At 43.3% G+C, this 22,686-nt stretch overlaps 1 protein-coding gene across 6 annotated transcripts; it reads left to right on the top strand.

Annotated features, from left to right (window-relative positions):
- The first annotated feature begins 5,675 nt into the window (after positions 1–5,675).
- Positions 5,676–18,260, top strand: SAMD9 (sterile alpha motif domain containing 9). Of its 6 annotated transcripts, none has more exons than XM_040965132.1 (4): positions 5,778–5,956; positions 7,362–7,428; positions 10,863–10,920; positions 12,694–18,260. In XM_040965132.1, exon 4 carries the CDS (start codon positions 12,695–12,697, stop codon positions 17,426–17,428), a length of 4,734 nt encoding a protein of 1,577 aa, XP_040821066.1. In that variant the 5' UTR covers positions 5,778–5,956; positions 7,362–7,428; positions 10,863–10,920; position 12,694; the 3' UTR covers positions 17,429–18,260. The 6 variants fall into 6 exon arrangements, with proteins under 6 accessions (XP_040821065.1, XP_040821063.1, XP_040821066.1 ...); XM_040965130.1 differs by having other exon boundaries at positions 5,935–5,956; positions 10,813–10,920; XM_040965131.1 differs by lacking the exon at positions 7,362–7,428 and having other exon boundaries at positions 5,676–5,956; positions 10,813–10,920.
- Positions 18,261–22,686: the final 4,426 nt, after the last annotated feature.

Below are 22,686 nucleotides of genomic sequence, written 5' to 3'. Positions count from 1 at the left end.
CACCTCCTTGATGTGTATCAGAGTCTTTCTTAACTCATTTATGTGGAAGGCATAAATTTTGTTCCCCATCCTCCACTTATTCCCCCTCCGACATCCCCCAACACACACACACACACACACACACACACACACACACACACACACACACAGGTAATTCCTTATGTCCTTGGCCCTCTCTCAACTCCTTGCTTCAGGAGAGCAAGAAAACAAGAAGAAAAGGCACCCCAGGCATGAAGCCCCTCTATCCTCTTGCTCTCTTTCCAGGCCGAATGCTTCCTTGGCCATTCTTGTCCCTGTGACCACAGGCTTATTTCCACCTGTGCTCTGGACACTTGCTTTGCTCCCTGTGGAGGAGGATCTCTTCTTTTCATCCAACATTCTCAAAACAGCTATTCTTTGTGACCCACACCAAGTCTCCTCCGCCAGGAAGTCTGCCCTGACATCACAATTCAACTTCCCTTCTGGTAATACCTGTTCCTACTTCCCAGTGCCAGGGGTGATACCTGGAAGCTCATTCCCAGACTCCCACCATTGTCTCAGACAAATTTTCTGGAGCTACCCATTGCCTACAAAGCAAAACACAGGAGAATACAGATTAAATGGAATACGTAAACAACGGATGTTTCCTTATCCACCTCTTTACATCCCCTTGTAAGGTTATTTGGATACGCCAGCCTACAAACCTAGTTTCCTGTGATCAAGAGCTCTCTACCCTATCTGGGTTATTCCCACGAATATTTCTATAAATCTGGAGAACGCTCACAGGATTCCCAAACACATCCCCATTTTGCGGAGACACATGTACTGTTCTCCAAGCTCCAAACTGCTTTGCCCTCTCCCTCAGTCTATCAGTATATCTGGTAACAGGCTCTCCCAAGGGGCTGCATACTGAAAAGTGTTAGTAGGCCTATAGTACTAGTAAGGTGTTAGTTAAGTAGTTAGTTAGTTGTTACTAGGCCAATAGACATGCACTGATTCCTTAGCTCTTTGTAACTCAGCTGAGACAGGGCTACACCACTTAGTCATGCCAACGACAGGTGCAACACAGAGACCAAACAGAGGGAGTAAAGGGATTCAATGTTCCTAAGCAGGTGGGGCTCTCCTCAGATTTTCTGTGCCTGGTCCCTTCAGCAGGGTCCCCCGGGATCGCTTTCTCCTGCATTCCCTTTTCAACAGCCATGTGGTAGAGCAGCTCTCACTCAATCCTCCCTGATGAGCCGACACTGACCATGTTGACTGAGGTTGGGCTGCCAACTCACTGAGGCCCCAGAAAGAAGTCCACAGTTCCTAAAAAAGCAGACAGAAGTTGGGGATAACCACCCTACCCACAAGGAGGAACCAGGCTCCCATGATCAGAAGGGAAGTTCAACTCCCCATTTCACGTAAACTTGCTTGGTCCTTGCATGATCAAAGAGTTCATTAAAACGCCCTATCCTAAAAACTGCAGTTTTCCTTCAAAATAAGCTAACTTCCTACCTACGGAAAAACAGAAAACTTACGCAAGAGTACTTTGAAAGCCCCACATAATAACCTCAAGCTCCAGTTTATCACATTTTATAACATCACTAAGAGCTATTTCCTGCTTGGGGAAGTCCATTAACTTTTCACCGATCTTTTCTCAAAATGACTTTAGTATTTTCTTTTCCAGAGTTGCCATCAGAGAAACTTGAGTGTGGAAAAAGTACCTGGATTGAGTAGTTATCTGTGATACTACAAGTTAATTCTAGTGTGTTTCCTCAGCTCCCAGTGCCCTCACTTCTAACCTCAGGTCATCAATTAGAGGTACCTGTTGTGCAAGTTACCATCGGTTCTGTGCGTGTTTGGCAGCCTCAGAGTGGTTGGTTTGTTTAATCACTGTTACTTATTTGAAAGGTAGAGAGAGATCTTTCATGAGTTATCTGTTGGATGACTCCCCAAATTCCTGCAACAACCTAGGCTGGGCCAGGCTGAAGCCAAGAGCTAAGAAACCCATCTGAACTTCCCCTGTGGGTGGCAGGGACTCAAATACTTGAGCCATCCTCTGCTTCCTCTCAGCACATTAGCAGGAAGCTGCACAGGATACGGAAAACTGGCATCACAACTGGCAGTCACTCAACCCACTGCACCACAGTGCCAGATTCTTGATATGTTATAAGTATCATTTTTTAAAGATTTTTTTTATTGGAAAGTCAGATATTGAGAGAGGAGAAGAGCCAGAGAGGAAGATCTTCCATCCATTGATTCACTCCCCAAGCAACTGCAACAGCAGGAACAGACCCAATCCAAAGCCAGGCACCAGTAGCGCTTCTCCTGGGTCTCCCACATGGGTGCAGGATCCCAAGTTTTTGAGCCATCCTCAACTGTTTTCCCAGGCCAGAAGCAAGGAGCTGGATGGAAGTGAGTCCACTGGGCTTAGAACCAGTACCCATATGGGATCCTGGCACATACATGGCGAGGACCTTAGATGCTAGGCTACCATGCTGGGCCCATAAGTATCATTATTTTTTTTTTAATTAAAACTTGCCAAGTGAATTGACACAGCTCTGTACTGTCTTTCAGTCCATACAGCAGGCTCACACACAGATTCCCTCTGCTCCTGGTATAGATGTGAAGGGGGGCATGTGACAATTTCTTCTAAAGCTGAAGATAAACCCATGTGCTCCAGCAAGTCCATGTCAGGATATTTGTCTCAAGGGAGTGAAGACAAATGTCCACGCAAAGGCTTGGCATGGGTGCCAAGAAGTGAAATGCCTCAGGTGTGCATGGAAAGGCAAATGGCACAACAGGTTAGGGTGTATTGACATCATGGAATATTGCTCAGCAATAAAAGGAAGAAACTGTTGATACTTGCAACAATAGAGCAAATCATGACATTATACAAGTCAGTCACAGAACAGTATGTCCTGCCTCACAGGTAAAGACTGCATGGTTACACATCCTTACTTTCTTCATCAAAGATGAGATGTAAAATGACGGCTCCAGAGCCAAGAGAAAGCCCGCATCCCACCAGGACTCGGGATGCTGATCATTCTGCCAGGCTTCAGCGCATCAAGCTGCTGCTTCAGTTTGCTCTTCCCTGATGTGCATGTGGCGTCCCTTTTTGCCTACAGAGCACAGACATGCAAGTATGTAACAGGCGGTCAGCGTGTCCAGAGTACTTAAACACGAGAGGTCAGCTGGCTACAAAACCCTCCCTCAGGGGAGGACAACATGTGATTTGGAAAATGAGAACTGCTGGTTAGGTGGGCAGCGGGAGAAGCACAGGAGAGAAGAGAGCGACTGGCCAGCCCAAAGGCGTGAGACACAGCCTCCTGGGGAATCGGCACTCCGGTAAGCACGGGAATACAGAAGCCATCTTGAGGGCAGAGAAGCTATTTTTATGACCTGGTTGTATTAGTCAGAGGTCTCCTGGGAAACAGAACAAACAGATCTGCCTGTTGGGTGGGGTGGGGCTGGGTATATACATACCCATACATACGAAGGAACTTCAGAATATTTGAGGAAAACTGAATTAAAGGATGAAACTGTAAACCTTATTTCTCAACATACACCAGCTCAAGTTCAGCACTTTGTGGACAACGATATTAGCCACTGGGTCCATCCGTAAAGAACCGAGGTCCTGGGGATTTTACCAGGTTATGTAGACTTTTCCACAATATTGCCTGAAGAAAACAACCTTTTCAGACAGGAAACAATGCTCTGAAGAAGCTAAATTAGGAATGGAAGGTGGGTGTCTAATGACTTAAATCAGAGTGTGGCCTGGAGTGGTGCTGTGTCCAGATGAACAGATTAGGCCAAAATTCCCAATGGGCACTGTTCTAGCCCCAGCTGCTCCACTTCCAATCCAGCTCCCTGCGTACGCACCTGGGAGAGCAACAGAGGGTGACCTGGAGGGAGTCGCAGGCTCCTGGCAGCACCAGCTGTTGTAGATGGAAGATATCTGTCTTTCCCTCTCTCTGGGTAATAATACCTTTCAAGTAACAATAATAATAAAGTTCCTGAAAGCCATTCCTTTATCCTTTAGGAAAAGAGAGATGGATAGTTAGTCTGCCATTGAAGGCCAGTGAAGCGCCAGTGCAGACATTTTCCAACAGAGACCTGTATAAGGCCTGAGCCTACAGTGCAAACCTAGTCTAAGGAGGGTTGCAGCTGCATGAGTCCAGGCGAGATAGTGATATCAAGTTAGCCAGGGTATCCATCACCTCGAGAATGTCACCCAAGGCCATGAAAAACACGGCTAGGATTGATCAAATTCATGTGTATGGACTGAGGACAAGGTGGCATGAAGCACCGCGTGGGGCTGTGCAGTAGTCCTCAGGAGGGTATTTGAAAAGCCATGCTACAGGCTAGCCTAGCTCTTGGCTGCTTTCTTCTAGAATGCACGCTTTCAGGAAACAAGCAGGGCGTGGGTGTTCCCAAAAGGTGAGAAGACTAGAGCGAGGTTTACACTTTGATCACTGAAGAAGCAGAGGTTGACAATGGTTCATCGGCGCAGGGAGCTCTTTGGTCTAGCCGGACAACATTCCTGTTTTTGTGTTCCTACAGTGACCCTGTGTTGGTCTCCACTCATCAGGGAATAGTGTCAAACGAGAAACACCATAGCCCAGCCCCGAAGGCTGGGTCAGATACTTTCTACAAGGACCTGTCTTTCTCTTTCTCAAAAAAACAAATAAAAACTGCTTCCTTGAGAAGCTTTGTGAGTCCTCTGAGGGATACGCATAGGCAATTACAGATGTTATCAAAAGGATCATTTAACATCTTCGAATGATGCCTGCACTCCACAAATTCTTGTAGCAATGTTCTTTGGATGCTTTAAATAATGTCAAGATTTTAAATATATATATATATATATATATATATATATGCAAAATTTTACTAATGAAATGCCTATACACTATGAAAATGTGAGCTTAACTTATATACAATAAATTTTATGCATGCAATATAGTCTGGGTGTTTGCTCTGCCCGAGTCCAGGTTGGAACTCACTCCCTAAGGTGAAGCATTGCCAGGGTTGGAGGTGGAGGCCCTGAGAGGTGCTGTCCCAAGGGTGGAGTCCCTCTGACTGAGTAGTGGCTGTAGAAGGGGCGTGGGAGCTGAAGCAGGGAGCTTGCATGTTTTACCATGCAGTGGCTTGTGTCACCCTGGGAATCACAGGGTCCCCAGAGGCAAGAAAGACCCAGACAATGGCCTTCTCAGTTTCCAGAACGCTAGGAAATAAACTTCTTTATGAATCACCTAGTCTGAGATAATCAGCTTCTGCAACAGAAAATGGAATAAGACAATATATAAATATTTTAAAAAGGAGAAAGATTGCTTGTTGGTTTTTTTTTTTTGAGTGGGAAATTAAGTCAGTGATTAGAAAGTAAATTGAAATTTAACGTAAATTGAAATTGAAAGTATGTTATTGTGGTAATTAAAAGAGGGCGAGAGGAGGAAGAAGGCTGCAGGGAGAGAGGTTAGTAAGTCATTATGTGCCTTAAATTATATATGTGAAATGCAGGAAGTTTGCTCTTTCTACACGTATGAAAAAGAAAAGAAGAAAACTGGTATTCAGGACAAAGAATCAGGGTGGAGGGTACCACAGTTGGTCTGTAACCAAGGCAACAGGGCTTTCTGCAACCTGGGAAAGTAGCAAGCAGAGAACTGATTTTAACACTCTGGATATTAACAAAGCAGACCACAAGGGGGCATAGCTGTGGCACACAGACACAGGTTCTTCTAAACACACAATCAGGAAAGTGAAACTAAAGCTCAGGCTTCCCGTCTCTGCCTCCCGGGGTGACACACCCAGCTGATTTAGAACTGGGCTGGTCCGGCCAAAGTATCAAGCAAATGAACTTTCCTGGAACCGGGCTGAGACGGCCAGTGTGAATCTCACACGGTAGGAGAAAGACAACGCAGACATCGGATGGTTTCTGCATCAAAAAGGAGGTTTCCTACTCACTTGGGTAGAAGAAATCTGAGACATAGTCCAGGTAAGGTCAACATCTACTATTAATTATTTTTGTTGCTATTGCTACTGTTATCTATCTGCGTATTATTGATGGGAACAAATTTCGTTTGGGGTTAGAAAATTGAAATAGACACCCAACCGGAAAAAAATCTGCGAAACCAAGACATTGTTGGCTATTTCCTGCTGCGTGTTGGTTAGGAAATGAATCGTGACTGCTCCCTAGCGAAGCTTCTCCGGAGCCATGCCAGCATCCTCAGAAAGCAGCCGGTGGAAACAGGGGAGTTTACATGGCTCAGCGAGATGGCTCAGCACCTGCTCTAGGAATAGGCAGTTTGTAAAGCATAACTTTCCGGTAGCTTCTCAGATGTCAGTGCCAGAGGCAGAAAGAAAATGAAAGAGAGGCAGCTGAACTGCTAACAAGTCCCTGTAGTCATGGCAGCTTGGCGTGCCTGAGGAAGATGCTGGGCTGGGCGCTGAGCTCTGGCCAAGCCAGGGAAGTGCAGAGGACCGAGGGATGGCAGACCTGAATGAGGTCCGACCTTCAACTCTCCCTTTAGAAAAGCCAACAGCGGCGCAGGTCATAAGTGTGTGTGGGTGGCATTGTGTAATGAGCTGTGCTTTCTTTTCTAATACTGCTGCCTAGGAACCTGTAAATCAAATTTTCATACCACTTTTCAGGTTTACAGAAAGGAAAAGAGATATTTTAGCCACTAACCTGCCTCTCTGATTTCTCTTCCCTGATTTCTTTACCTAAACATTCTGATAGATGCATGATTTAGGATCACTTCCAAAACTACTTCAAAACCCTTTTTGGAACAGGAGACATGATACAGAATCCTTCTGTGCAAAATACCTAGGAATGCTGGAAGGGCTGGCGGAAATAGTTCCTCTTGCATGCATCCTCCAAGTGTGGCCTTTCAACAAGGGTTCAAACATCATCTCTTGAAAGGCACAGGAATCACGACTCCAGCTGAGAGAGGCAGTAGGGGACCCTGCCTGCTCCCTGTGTGGGAGCCGTGGATGGAGCACCAGGTTCCTGGCTTTGAACTTGTTCAACCCTGCTGGCTGCAGGCATCTGAGGAGTGAACCAGCCGATGGAAACTCTCTCTCCATTGTGCTTTCTTTCCCTCCTCCTCTTCCCTTCACCCCAATCTGCCTCTCAAATAAAATTAGGTAGACAGTCAGACAAAAGCTTGAGGGGAAACTGGTTGGTCATGGCCAAAACATCCACAGGATGTAGAAGAAAAGAGGCAAAGTTCAATGGTTCTTTGTCCCTTATGTTCCCAGCCAACAATTCAGACCCAGCTCCGCACCGTGTCGAGCCTGCTAGGAGGCCTGACTTCATGCTTCTGTACGTTTGTGGTGTGCAGCTCACGTGTGAATGACGTGATCCGTCCTAATCTGCTTTGTGACGCGTCATTTCACAGGTGCGGGGACTGTCTGGCCCTTGGGCTGCATAAGGCCTGCAAAACCACTTGGTCTAGTCCTGCCAAGGTAAGACTACTCAAAATTCAAGATGACCTGAAATGATCTTCTAAATATCCAAATAGCCTCTGGCAAAATAAAACTCTGTCATGCCTGGTTCTAAAAGATAAGGGTTGGGTGTGGTCCCCAGAAAGGAACCCCAGGAAATGGGGAAATCCAGGCAAGAAATGGCAGCTGAGAACTGTGGCTACAAACCCCAGGGGCCCGAGCCTCCCCGGCAGCAGCAGGAGAGAGCCCCCACTTCATGTGTTGCGATGTGGCTGGTGCCACCACAGTGAGCTCTGTGGGCTGGAAGAGCAAGGGTTCTAGTCAAGGGAGAGAAAGAAAGTGACTCAAATGGGAGGGTTACTAGAACAGGTGGAATCAGATATTAAACAACTACAAAAATCAGTATCCATCAACAGAGGCTTAATCCCATCGTCTTAGGCTGCCGTAGCAAATGCCTAGTAGCACTTCAGGACCACAGCCAGCCAGCGCTGAATAGGTCATTAGTCTTGACTCACAGCACATCCTCATCTCTTTCTAGGCAAGTTTCTCTTTCATTCACCTGTTTAATTTATCCTGGATTTTGGGCGGCACCATTCACTAGTTAATTGAAGGAACACTTGAGCCTCGTGCACCCCAATCACAGAGCCAGAGCCAGGACGCAGCTCCTGCCCGCTGCTGTTGAGCCCCCTGAGAGGTGGGGTACTCCCCGCCCCACCCCGGCCCGCCCCACCATGTGGCAGCCGCAGATCAGTTCCTGGTTGATGATTCTGATCTGACTCAGCCCCGACTATTGACTATTGCAGGCACTTGAGGAGTCAACCAGTGGGTGGAGTCTTTCTCTCTCTCTCTCTCTCTTTCTCTCCCTTTCAAATGAACAAATATAAAATAAAACTACATAAAGTACATTTCAGGCAAAGAAGTAAGTCTCAATAGTGTAATGTTATAAAATATTTACATGTGTTCATCAAACCAGATCAAAGAAAATATTTTCATCCCACTAAAATTTTCCTTCTGTTCTTTCCCAGAAAACATCTCCCCACCAAGGGGTAACCATCCAACTGCTACACTAGGCTAATTTTCCCTGTTCTTGACTCTCACGTAAATGGCATCCTACAATATGTTTTCTGTTCTAGTGGTGTCCTTCACTCAACATGACGTTGTAAGGCTTATCTGTGTGACTTCTGGCACCAGTACTTCAGTCTTTCTTCTTAGAATTGCTGAGTCCCAGGGATAATTTCCAGGTAGTGTTTCAGAATGCCTGAAATCATTTACATTCCCACCACAATGTATGAGAAGTCCCTTGACATCAAACCCATTCATTATTTTGGTCGTTAATTCCAGCCATTCTGGTGGATGTGTTGTACTATTATAGCTTGATTTTGCATTTCTCTCAAGGTAGAGACCACTTGAGTCCTAACCAACCATGGTCCCGTCAAAGGCCTCCCTTCCTTTAGGGGAATAGTTCAACCCAAACCCAGAGTCATCCAAAAGCTGACCTGGGCAGGAATCTTCCCATTTGGAATTCCAGCTTACCTGGGAAGTGTAATCTAGTCTCCCTGCACCTGTGTGTTGAGTGGAACGATTTCCCTGCCTTCTCCCTCACTGCTGTAACGGGAGCGTCAGTGCCCTTCTGCAATCTCCCACCTCAGGGTGGCAAGCGAGGTCTTTTCACTTGTCAGATCAGTCAGGTCTCTTTTTCAAGGAATTTTTCCTGTTATTTTCAGCTTTGAGATTCATTACCCTAAAAATGGTGGCAATGACCACTAATCCCTTCCTTCTTACAGCATTTGATATTGCTTATTGTGTCATGGCTCTTTTGCAAGGCTACTTCAAAAAGCTTACTGAAGAATATGGATTATTTTAAATTTATGCATGCATTTTATTTGTTTTGCACCAAAATAAACAAGCTTCAATTCAATTTTCCACAAGCTATTTCAAGAATCCTTGGATTTTTTCGAAAATCTTTCCATGGATGAGTCCATCTTCCCACTCTTTGAGAATGTTTTTGGGCTTTGTTAACTATCTCTATTGTAACTCCATGACTCTTAGCTTGCTTGCTTTCTCTCTCTCTCTTTTTTCTCTCTGTTTGAGAAGCAGAGACACAGAGAACAAGAAAGCTTCCACCACTTCTTCAATCCCAAACGCCCACCACATCCAGGGCTGGGCCGGGGCTGCAGCCAAGAGCCGGGTACCACGGGCTCCGTGCAGGTCCTGCCTGGAGGTGGCAGGATCCCTCGGCAGTTACCTGAGCCACCCCCATACCTCCAGCATCTGCCTTAGCAGGGTGCTGGAGTCAAGCACCAGAGACGGGTACTGAACCCAGCACTCCAGAGGGGAACGCTGGCGTTTAACCAGCATTGTAACATCAGGCCAAACGTCCATCCCTCCTTTCATCTTCCGACTTAAAACTGCTTTTTTTTTTTTTTAATTTTTATTCTCCTGTTACAGTTTCTTAGTCTCAGGAACTTCGTTTTCCACCCTTGCCATTCCTCCCCTCACCCGCTGTGTTCCCCTATATTTTAACAACAGTATAATCCTTCAACAACTGACTTATAATTTCTTATGTGGTCTTGAGCTTACTAAATTGATACATATTTCGTGTTTTTCTCATTCTTCTATTTAATTCTTCTATTTAACTCATTCTAAGTTAATTTTTGAATAAGGTGTGAGGTGGTCAGGATGAGGTTTTTTGTTTGTTTGCTTGTTTGTTTTCACAGGGATGTTCATTCACTCAGGTATCATTTGTTGAAACAATTATTCTATTTCCATGCATCTTTATCAGAAATTTACTGGACTTTTGTGTGGGTCTGCCTCTTAGGCCTTACTTTTACTGTAGTTATACAGTGAACTCAGAAAAACTAATTGCACTTTATTCTTTATTTTTTAAAAATTATCTGAATTATTGTGCTTCCTTTGCTATTCCAAATGAATTTTCTAGTAATATCTCTATCAGCAAGAACCATGATGAATCTTGGTATAGTGATATGAAATCAATGTAAGAATTTGGAAGCAATTGACATCCTTACTAAATAAACTTTCCAGTCTGTGAACATGTTATGTCTATTTTGTTTATCTCTGATTTTGTTGCTCAGTGCTTTGTGGTTTTCAGCATTGAGGTCTACATGTTTGCTAGACTTTTATAACTGCCTTATTTAACTTTATCCTGGCTTATACAACCAAAGTAATTCAGGAGTTGTTTTTTTTTTTTTTTTTAAGATTCTAAATACAATTGATTTCAATTTGGGTGTTTTTGTGTCCTTGTTGATATTTAGGGGGAAAAATTTGGTAGAATTATCTTGTGTTCTGAAGTTTGTTGGTCCTATGATAATTTTTATGCATTCTTTGCATTATTCGGATAATCGTGTCGTCTGAAAATAGAGACAACGTTATCTCCTCCTTTCATAGGCTGTGTTCTTTTTGTCTTCTTGCTTCATTGCACTGGCTTGAATTTTCAGCACAACATTGAACGAAAGTGCTGCGACTGGACATCCTTGTCTTGATTCCTAACATAAGGTAAGAGTTTCAATCTTTCGCCAATCATGTTGATGTAGATACTTTACCAAGCTCAATGTTAGCCCTCTTTTTCTGAGAATTTGTATTATTGATGTCTGTTGGGTTTTGTCAGATTTTCTGCATTTGTGGATAGGCCTGTGGTTTGTTTTCCTCTGAGGTCTGCAAATGACAGACTTCATTTACTGACTTTCCATAGGATAAGAGTTTTTTTCTGCATGAGGGATATGAGACTATGGTTTTATTTTCTGTATTTTAGAAATTAATTTGGAAGTATTCTTCTCTTTCTATTTGCTGGAAAAGGTTGTGTAGAATCATCATTAGCTCTTTAAATGGTTGGAAGAATTCTGCAAAACTGGCACCAAGGGAGATTTCTAAAGTTATGGGGTTTTTTGAGAATTCATGAGACTATGCAAGTTATTTACGAGTTGTGGTAGTTCATGTTTTTTGAGAAATGGGTCCATTTCCTTTGTGATTTGTGTGTAAAGTTTTTCTTGTACTCCCTTGTTGTCCTTTTGAGTGTTGTAGGGATTGAAATCGCAGTCATGGTTTCATTTCTCTTATTAGTAATTTGTCTTTTTCATTTTTATTGTCAGTTCTGTAGAGGTTTGTCAGTTTTATCGCTGAAGCCAAAGAAGCAAATCTTCACTTATCTTCTCCAGTGTTTCTCTATTTCCAGTTCAATCAGCTCTGTTCTTATTTTTCTTCTTTCCTTCTTTCTGCTTGCTTTGGGCTCATTTTTTCTAGATTTTTGGGATAAAACCTTACATTACTATTGCAATCCTCCTCTTCTCTAACATGGTTGGGTTTTGCCTTAAGTTGTACTTTTCCACACTGCTTCCCCAATGTCCCATAAATTTGGATATGTTGTGTTTTCATTTTTTTTTTCATGGCAATGCGCTCTTTTTTATTTCACTGGAGACTTTATTTTGGCTACATGAATTATTTAGAAGTGTATAATTTTGTGTCTAATGATTTTTTTATCTTAACTTTATTTTTTTCTATTAAATTCCATTATAGTTGGCAAACATAGCCTGTAAGATTTAAGTTCTTTCAAATGTGTGGAAGTTTGATCGCTTTGGATATGATTTATCTGAACACTTGAAAAGAATGGTACTCTACTGTTGTTGGATGAAGTGCTCTATAATTATAATTTTGAACCTGCTGGTTTGTTAGTAATGTTGAATTTCTCTATATCTTCACTGTTATGGTGCCTAGTTGTCATATCAATTATTGAGACAAATGTATTAACGTCTCCAACAACAGTTATGGAATCAGTATAAAGTTTTATCAATATTACTTTATACTTTTGCAACTTTTTTGTTTAATAACTACTTCTAGCATTGGTATGCCATCTTGTCAATTTATTCTTCCATAATTAAATGGTCCTCTGTCTAATAATAATCTCTGCTCTGGAGTCTCTCCCTCTCACTCTGTCCTAAAAATAAATAAAATAAATCTTAGAAATGAAAAAAAAGCACGGTGGGACACAAGCAGAGGCAGGATTGTACGTCAAGTCAGACAGATGAGGCAATCGCTAGGCCAGACTCAGTCATGTAAAGACGAACACCCCCTGACAACATCATTGGATTAAGCGTCCACTCTCAGTACCATCAACTTATGACTTTGTATTTAAATGTCTGCAGGTGCTTGGGAGATAGTAGGCTTCCTTTCTGAAGGACATGTACTCGTGAAGTGCTTTTAAAATAGATTGCTTGAACATTTCACTTACAAAAATACTAAATTCTTTTCACTTTTTCCTTTTGTACATCTCAGCATGGCAGATCTGAAGCTTCCAGAAAATACAGAAGATTGGACAAAACAAGATGTAAACAAGTGGTTAGAAAGCCATAAGATTGACAAAAAACACAGGGATACCTTGATGGCACAAGATGTGAATGGAGCAGTCTTGAGGTTTTTAAAGAAAACACATCTTGTTGACATGGGCATAACACATGGACCAGCTATCCAAATAGAAGAACTATTCAAAGAATTGCAGAAAAAAGGCAATAAACATGCTCATAAGAAACAAGAATTGGTGCAAAAGGAAAACAGAGATACTTCAAAGCAAAACCAAAAGAAAAACGAGAGCACAGATGGGGCTAAGGCCTCTGCCATGAGCCCAGATGAGAAGGATTCCAAGTCACTACAAAATGAGCTCATGGAAGAGCAAAGAGGAGACACAAAAGAAACACCACCACCCATAGAACCATCTTGCAGAGCACATCCTTTTAATAGATTTGATGAATTATGGAGATATAAATCCAATTTTATTCTCCAACCTGAAACAGGACCACAGAACCTCATTGATCCAATACATGAATTCAAAGCGCTTACAAATACAGAAAAGGCCACAGAAGAGGATGTGAAGATGAAATTCAGCAACGAAGTGTTTGAATTTGCTTCAGCCTGTATGAATTCACGTACCAATGGCACCATTCACTTCGGAGTTAAAGACAAACCCCATGGGCAAATTGTTGGTGTGAAACTCGCCAATATTACCAAAAATGCTCTCATTGACCACTTTGATAAGATGATAGATAAATATTTTGAAGAGCATCAAGTTCAACAAGCAAAGACTTGCATACGAGGACCAAGATTTGTGGAAGTTTTACTGCCGGATGATACTGTGTCTGACAGATTTGTTATCGAGGTAGATGTCATTCCGCATTACTCTGTTTGTGGACAGGACTATTTCCAGATTAAAAAGCAAATTTGCAACAACAAAACGTGGGAGCAGAGTTCAAAATTCTCAGTCTTTGTGCGAGATGGGGCCAGCAATAAAAACATGATGAAAAATAAAACAGACTTCAAAATGTTTAAATTAGATTTAAAAACGCTAGCAGAGTCTAGGAAAGAGGCAGAAGACAATTCCATGACTAAAACAAATAATAATAATAACAGCGAAGGATTGAAGTTGGTTGAACTGCTAACAGGAAACCGGGATTTGTTAGATAATTCCTATTATGATTGGTACATTCTTGTAACAAACAAGTGTCATCCGAGTCAAATACAGTATTTGGATTTCCTAAGGGAACTTAAATGGTTTGCTGTTTTGGAGTTTGATCCTGAATCTGAAAGCAATGGAGCAGTCAAAGCTTTCAAAGAAAACAGACTAGCGAACCTTCACTTTCCAAGTCAATACGTAGATGGGAAAACCACACGAGAAGACATGGTTGCCAATCTGAATCTCTACCAGCAACCCAGCTGGATTTTCTGTAACGGCCGGTCAGACCTCAACAGTGAAAAATATAAACCCTTGGACCCAACTTCCTGGCAGAGAGAAAGAGCTTCCGAAGTCAGGAAACTGATCTCCTTTCTTACACATGAAGAGATTATGCCAAGAGGGAAAGTGTTGGTGGTATTTTTACTACTTTCCCCTGTGGATGACCCAAGGGATCCCCTCATTGAAACTTTCTGTGCATTCTACCAAGATCTCAAAGGGATGGAAAATATACTATGTATGTGTGTGCATCCAAAAATATGTCAAGGATGGAAAGATCTACTTGCAGTAAGATTAACAGAGCAGCAAGATGAACTTTCAAACCAGTGTATCTCTACTTTAAGTCTTCAAGAAATAAATGGCACGATTCTTAAGCTGAAATCTGTGACTCAGTCTTCGAATAGACTTCTGCCCTCTAGTGGCTCTTCCACTGTGCTTCTGAAGAAGGAAGAAGACACCATGACTGCCCTGGATATTCTTTGTGTAAACGAATGTGAAGGCACCCTTTTAGAGCAGGACAAGGACAGAAAGAAGTTCCAGGAATTTAGGGCATCCAAAGAGAAAGCTTTCTATCGAGGCGGCAAAGTGTCATGGTGGAATTTCTATTTTTCTTCCAAAAACTATTCTTCAGCTTTTGTCAAAAGGGATAAATATGAAAAACTTGAAAGAATGATTCAAGACTGGGCAGATTCTTCCAGGCCGATATGTGTCAAAATCATCCACCTGTATCACCATCCTGGCTGTGGGGGCACCACCTTGGCCATGCATGTTCTCTGGGAACTAAGGGAGAAATTCAGATGTGCTGTACTGAAAAATAAGACATTGGATTTTTCTGAAATTGGAAAACAGGTGACCAACTTAATAACATATGGCAAAACTAATAATCAGGAGTACTTACCTGTCCTACTGCTTGTTGACGATTTTGAGGAACAGGACAACGTCTTCCTGCTGCAGTCCTCCATTCAGACAGCTGTGGCCGAGAAGCACATTCGATATGAAAAACCACTTGTGATCATCCTAAACTGCATGAGGTCACAAAACCCTGAAAAAAGTGCCAAGTTCCCAGACAGCATTGCCCTAATCCACCAACTGTCCCCCAAAGAACAGAGAGCTTTTGAGTTTAAATTGGAAAACATAAAAACCGAATACGAGAACTTTGAAGATTTTTACTCTTTCATGATCCTGAAAGAAAATTTTAAGAAAGAATACATTGAAAATGTGGTCCGGAATATCTTGAAAGGGCAGGACCCCTCCACCAAGGAAGCCAAGCTGTTCTCTTTTCTGGCTCTTCTGAATTCCTACGTGCCTGATACCACCATTTCACTGTCACAGTGTGAAAACTTCTTGGGAATAGCAAATAAGAAAGCTTTCTGGGGAACAGAGAAACTTGAAGAAAAGATGGGCACGTATTCAACAATTCTCATAAGAACCGAGGTGATCGAATGTGGGGTCTACTGTGGGGTGCGTATCATTCACCCTTTGATTGCCAGCCTCTCCCTGGAAGAACTGAAGAACAGCTACGGCTTGGGGAAGAGTCAGATGATGCTGGATATGCTAACAGAAAATTTGTTTTATGAAACTGGGATTGGGAAAAATAAATTTTTGCAAGATGTGCAGACATTGTTGCTTATAAGACATCGGAATGAACATGAAGATGACATAGGAAATTGGTTCTCTCCGTTCATTGAAGCCTTACATAAAGAAGAAGGCAATCAGGCAGTTCAAAAGGTATTAGAAAGAAGTATCCAGCGGTTCAACAAGAATGCGTTCATTTGCCAGGCCTTAGCTAGACATTTCTACATTAAAGAGAAGGACTTCGGCAACGCTCTGCATTGGGCACAGGAAGCAAAAACTATCGAACCCTTCAATTCTTACATCTCAGACACAGTGGGTCAGGTTTACAAAAGCAAATTAAGATGGTGTATAGAGGATAAGGCAAAAGGCAAGCACATATCCCCTGAGGATCTAATGGAACTCTTGCGTTTGGCAGTACATGCCTCGGACGCATTCAAGGAATCCCAACGGCAAAGTGAAGACAAACAGACCGAGGAGAAAGAACGGTGGTGCCAGAGGTCCAAGAGGAGGTATGACACTTACAACATAGCCGGTTACCAGGGAGAGATAGAAGTTGGATTCTACACAATCCAGATTCTCCAGCTCATTCCTTTTTTTGACAAAACAAATGAACTATCTAAAAAAGATATGATCAATTTTGTCTCAGGAAATGCTGATATTCCGGGAGACTCAGACAATGAATTCAAAGCCACTCTCAAGAACTTCATTCCTTATCTGACCAATTTGCAATTTTCTTTGAAAAAGTCCTTTGATTTTTTTGACGATTACTTTGTCCTTCTAAAACCGAGGAACAACTTTAAGCAAAATGAAGAGGCTAGAGCTCGGAGAAAAGTGGCTATGTATTTTAAAAAGTATATAGATATATTTGGTCCCTCAATGGAGAAATCAAACAAAGTTCTCGGATCAAAGCTTAGTTTATCACTTCAAGTAGAGGAGTGCAGAAGAGGCCTGGCAGCTTTAAAAGCAGACAAATTCTCTGGGCTCCTGGAATATCTTGTCAAAAGTCAAGAAGATGCAGTAAGCACCATGGAACATATAGTGACTCAATATACTTTTTTCTTTGATAAAAGTAATGAGAAAATCCAACCAAAGGAAAAGCAGAATTTCATCTTGGCCAACATCATTCTCTCATGCATTAAACCTAACTCCAGGTTTGTGAAGTCAATTAAAAAACTGAAAGAACAGCTTCGAGAAATTTTGCAACAAGTAGGACTGACTTGCAGGTTTTCAGAACCCTATTTCCTGGCCTTTCTTTTATTCTGGCCAGAAAACCAACAACTAGATCAAGATTCTAAACAAATGGAAAAGTACGCTCAGTCGTTGGAGAACTCCTTCAGGGGGCAGTACAAACATATGTTTCGTACCAAGCAACCCATTGCATATTTCTTCCTTGGAAAAGGTAACAATACGAACAGACTTGTCCACAAAGGAAAAATTGATCAATGCTGTGAAAAGACACCTGACATCAATTCCTGGTGGCAAAGTGGAGATGTATGGAAAAACAAACATGTCCAGGAACTTCTACTTCGTTTACAAGGTCGAGCTGAAAATAACTGCTTATATATAGAATATGGAGTCAGTGAAAAAATCACAATATCCATTACACCCGCTTTCTGGGGTCAACTCCGGAGTGGTAGAAGCATAGAAAAGGTGTCTTTTTATCTGGGGTTTTCCATTGGAGGCCCACTTGCTTATGATATTGAAATTATTTAAGAGCCTTATCTTCTCGCCCCAGGAATGATGTCTGGTCTCAGTACTGACAGTTTTGTTTTTTTTCAAGATCCAAGACCTATGTTTTAAACTAGCAAATTTCTAGATGAAAGGCCCTGCAGCTTTTCAGGCCTGTCTATAAATATTTAAGCTCTCCTGTGCATGTTTTAGCTCCCTAAATGTATCTAGGAAGGAATGTAGCAATCTTCTTCCTAGGTGTGTATACCACCAAGGACAAAACAGTGAAAACCAGGGATGGAATTAAAAGTGAATGCAGTAAGTTAGCCATCACAGAGCCTGCTGCTTTCCCCTCATCACTCCAGCTGCACTTGGGCTCAAGAAGGCTGAGGCTACTTTCGTATTGGAAGGGACATTTTTTTCAGAACAGGAAATAATTAGCCTCTAGATTTTACTCCCCATTTGAAAAGAAAGGCACAGCAATCATGTTAACACCAGCACGAGAATGCAATCAACAATATTCAGAAACAAAGAACTCAAAAGACAATCAATACAACCAAAAAGGAGGTCGCAGGGGACCCCAAAGGGAAAGGGAACCCGCACCTGCAAGGAGGCCTGGGAGACTCACCAACCAATTGCAGCACGTTGGCTTTGGAGCGTGACTTCCACAAAACAGTTCTTCAAGAAGACATGATTAGACAATCAGAACTATGCAAGATCTTGAATGGATAGTTCAAACTCTTAAAGTTGATTTGTTCCATGAGACAAGACTACTGCCTCTTTGGTTAGGTTTTCAAGAGGATGTTTTAATTTCAGTTTTATATATATATATATATATATATATGCAAGTTTTTATGAATAAAGTTGTGATGTTGGATTTGGTTTTTTTGTTTGTTTGTTTTTAATAATAATTGTTTTTATTTTGTCAATCTTTACATAGTTAATTTGGGCAAAAAGGGTCAAGGGCTACAGGAAAGTGGGTAAGACTATTATTTCCGTATTGTTTCCTTCATATATCTGAGGTAGAGGGGGATATTGAGGGAGAAGCCCCACCCGGTTTCCCACCCACCCCAAGTCCCGCATGTGGGGCATGCTCCGAGATACTCATTGAAGTGGTTTCAATAGGTCACCAGTTTTGAAATTGCTGCCAATCTTGCCTTTCCAAACACGATGAGGTTGTTGAAAAATCCATTAATTGACATTGTCCATCATAGCATCTCTATTTGCCCGGTATTTTGTTGCCAACCTATAGCTGAGGTGGTTAATTAACTTGTTCCATCTTCTGTCCCTTCATGGTTTGGGTTCTGAGTCTGGCATTGGGGAGATCACCAAAGAAACTTCGTCTGAGGTGTTCCCAGGCCAGATACTCGTATGCACCAGCAAGCACAGGACCCTGCACAGTCCATCACCCGGTCAGCTGGTAGTTGCAGTTGCTGGGTTGGTTCTGTTTTCAGCCCTGCCTTCTACTGGAACCAATGGGTGTTGCAGTCCAGCCTGGTTCTGCACAGCACATACTCGGTCTTCACCGAAACCAGTGGGAGCTGCATCCTGATGAGAGCGGCCCACAATAACCCGCACCAGGCCCAGCCCCTACCCTGGTTTGCCAATATGTGTGGCAGACCAGTCTAATCTCCCACATCCCCCCTGGCTCTCGTACATGGCAAATTGCATTGAAGCTTGGATCCATCTAACCAGCTCAACAGTCAAGCCTTCACGGGTGTGGTTGAGTGCCTCTCTGTCTAGCTACCCTAGCCCCCATCCTAGTTCTCGTGCCCTCCCGTGGGAGTGGTGACCCAAGAGAGGGGAACCCACTATTTCCCTCCCAGGTCTCTCACTCCCAGATTGTGCACTTTCCAGGTGGTTCTGCAGTTTAACTTGACAGGATTAGTCCCCAGCACCAGTTTCTGTCAGCTGATACTACAGCTATGCCCAAACAGCCCTCTCCCATTCTAATTGTAGGTTGCACCCATACGAACAATCCACCCATCCTGGCTTTTCCCTGATCTAGTCCACATGAGGTGCACAGGTGTTGTAGCCCTGCTTAGTCTGGTCTGCCCCCATCCCAGTTCATGCTCTCCAGTGGGAGTAGCTGTCCAGCAGGGGAACCACCCCTTATTCCCCCACTGGCTCAGTCCCCTCCCTTCCTGTTTCTCACGTGTGCTGGATGGGCACTGTAGTCACATCCGGTACAGTCAACCTCATCCTGGCATTCTGTAGTGTGGACTGGTTTTTATTGCAACCAAACCTGGCTCGACCCTTACTCTGTTCTGGTGCTCGGATTTGCCAGTGATGACGTTAACTGATTAGCCTGGTCTGCCCCCAATCCATGCCTAATGTATGCCAGTGGGAAACTTCTTGTGGCCTGCCCTGGGCTGTTTCCATTCATACCTCTTGCGCTTACCCGTGGGGTCTGTGTCCTGCCAGAGGAGTTGCCCAGGCTCCTCCATCAGAACCTCTCCCAGTGCCGGATTTTGCGCATGAGCCAGCCCTACTCAGTTTCTGACTAGCTTTCGACCCAAGCTGGTTCTTGTTGTTGGATATTTCAGCCCAGCCATGGCTCGTCCAGTCCATTCCCACATACAGCTCACACATGGTTCAGTAGGGGTTGCGACCTAGCCTAGTCCGTCCCACGTCTATCCTGGTCCTCCAGGAGCACCAGACAGTGCTGGGGTCTGGTCCCGCCTGGTGCGTCCAGTCCCAGTCCACACTTTTGCCAAGGGGGATTTCACTGTTACCTGATCAGAACGCAGCCCCCATTCCAGCCCACGTGCTCCTTGGTGGTAGCCTTAATCCAGTTAGTGTGTCTACTGGACAAGACCCGTGCCAAAGCTTTAGCATGAACTGGTATTTGGTGGTCAGCATTGCTAAGTGGTAACACATTCTTTAAAGGAAGAGTAACTGTCATTGGGAAACTTTAGGATGTATTCACCTCGCAGAAACACATCGGGTTCAATGTGGAGCCACATAAGCAGCAATTCAAAACACCAAAATCCCAAAGATCCCCTGCCGGGCGGCCAGCAAGCAAACCCTGGCACCAAATGGTGCCCTGGCCACCCAAGCCCATTTCACCATGTGCCCATGATGGCGGGCGTATGGGATCCGGGCATGAGACACTCTGTCCTGGGACCCACCCGCTGCCGAGCTGGATTTGTTTTTGAAGTAATTCTGTGGGAGGGTATGGCGTGAAGAACGGGAAGCAGGCAGGCAGACCTGGATTAAAGAAAGCTGTACAGTGGGTAGGTAGATGGAGGCCATTCTACTCTTTTCCTTTTTGATTGTGCTTTCCTAATTTTCTCTTATGTTTGTAAAACAAACCAAAATGCATACTTTGTCATCCAAATCACATTAGGATTTTTTTTTCCCCACTGGGAGACTTTTTTTCTCTTGCTGCCGTGTGAAATTTCAGCACCATTATTTTTCTGCTCACTCTGTGGGGATTGTTCTTTGGGTGACAGTAGTTGCATGTATTGATGGCATAGAAGATGATGTTTTGATATGCTACCTATTGTGAAGTGATGCAATCAAGCTAATATGCCCATTACTTCACAGAACTTGTTTGTATGTGCATGTGGTCTTTTTCAACAATGCAGTATTGCATTTTTAACTACAGTCCCCACAGCAGTGAACAGCTCTCCAAAACTTTTTCATCTTAACTGAAACTTTCTATAGTTTGACAAACAGTTCCTGATTTCCAACACCCCCACACCTGCACCCGTGGTAACCACCATTGTACTCACTCCCTGTTCCATGAATTTCCCATTTTTGGATTCTGTATCCTTTTTAAAAGATTTATTGCTTTTTATTGGAAAGGCAGACATACAGAGAACAGGAGAGAGGGAAAGATATTCCATCCACTGGTTCACTCCCCAAGTGGCCTCAATGGCCATAGTTACACCAATCCAAAGCCAGGAGTCAGAAACTTTTTCCAAGTCTCTCACGCAGGTGCAGGGTCCCAAGGCTTTGAGCCATCCTCAACTGCTTTCCTAGGCCACAAGTTGGGAGCTGGATGGGAAGTGGATCAGCCAAGATATGGTCCTGCATCCATATGGGATCCCAACACATGCAAGGCAAGGACTTTAGCCATCAGGCTGTGACACCGGGCCCTCTGCATCCTTTTTATATGTGTATATGAGAGGTCACTCAGTATTTGCCTTTGCCTCATTTCTCTCAGTATTGACCTAAGGAAAACCATAAACTCTGTGGTTAGACACAGTCCTGTCTTAGAATGTCCAGTCTCCTCCTGCAGCACTTACTATTCAGACCCAAGTTCCAGTTTATGGTGCCCAGGACTGCCTTATATGCCAGCGCTCTGGGAAATGAAGGATTCTAACGGACAGCTGTTGGCTTCCATAGTTTCCTCCAGGACTCTTGGTTCTCCTGTCACAACATCTCCTGAACATCTCCGGACATCCTTAGAGTGTCACTGCGATTCCCTACACGACCATGTCATCCCAGTTGAATCAGGTGAGTCAGAAGTGGCTTGTCTGGTCCTTCAGAGACTGAGGTGGATGGAGCTCCTGGCTCCTGGCTTGGGTCTAGCTCTGCTCCAGTGGTTGTAGACATCTGGAGAGGGAACCAGCAAACTAAACATTTCTTCCCTCCAAATCCGTGTGTGTGTGCTTCCCTGCCTTTCAAATGAATAACTTTTTTAGAATTAAAACATTACATTTCAAAACATGAGGTTTGCAGCAGAAATTCTGGAAGTATCTTTTAAAAGATTTTAAATATGAAATGCTTCATAAATATAAAAATGTTTCACGAGAAACTGAAATGTTTAAGACAAGTGAAAAAAAAAGTCTTAGCATACAAAGGGAAAAGATTTAGTAAAGAAATAGAAGAATAATATAGAAATTTTATCACAGCTGGAGCTATGGCACAGCAAGTTTAGCCACCACTTGCAAAGTCAGCATTCTAGACAGCCACTGGTCACTGTCCTGGCTCTCCTCTCCCTCCTGGGAAAGCAGAGCAGGGTGAAGTCCCAGCTCCGGGCTTTAGTGGCCCAACCCAGTCATTGTGGCTGATTGGGGAGTGAACCAACAGGGGAAAGTGCGTAAGCTCGCTCTCTCTCTCTCTCTCTCTCTCTCTCTCTTTCTCTCTCTCTCTCTTTTTCTCACTCTCTCTCTCTCTCCCCTTTCCCCCCCTTCTCTTTCTGTAACTCTGTCTTCCAAATAAATAAATACATCTTTTTAAAAACTCAATGAAACAAAAGATAGAGTAACAGAAACCATCCATTCTACACAACAAAATAAAACCAGACTGGAAAAAATGCAGACTCTGGAACCTTCGGGACAATGACAAAAGTC

The sequence above is a fragment of the Ochotona curzoniae genome, unplaced genomic scaffold (genome assembly GCF_017591425.1).
Source record: "Ochotona curzoniae isolate NIBS_2020 unplaced genomic scaffold, NIBS_Ocur_1.0 scaffold_3835, whole genome shotgun sequence".
NCBI lineage: Eukaryota > Metazoa > Chordata > Mammalia > Lagomorpha > Ochotonidae > Ochotona > Ochotona curzoniae.
The sequence above is the reverse complement of the archived record's forward strand: the minus strand, read 5'-3'. Positions and strand labels throughout refer to the sequence as shown.

Excerpts from the sequence above, each read along its gene's own strand:
- SAMD9 (XM_040965129.1), top strand. The coding sequence starts at position 5,890 with ATGGTTTCTGCATCAAAAAGGAGGTTTCCTACTCACTTGGGTAGAAGA. Across the intron at positions 5,957-7,361 it reads AAATCTGAGACATAGTCCAG|GTGCGGGGACTGTCTGGCCC; the intron begins GTAAGGTCAACA and ends GTCATTTCACAG. Across the intron at positions 7,429-12,693 it reads CTTGGTCTAGTCCTGCCAAG|CATGGCAGATCTGAAGCTTC; the intron begins GTAAGACTACTC and ends TGTACATCTCAG.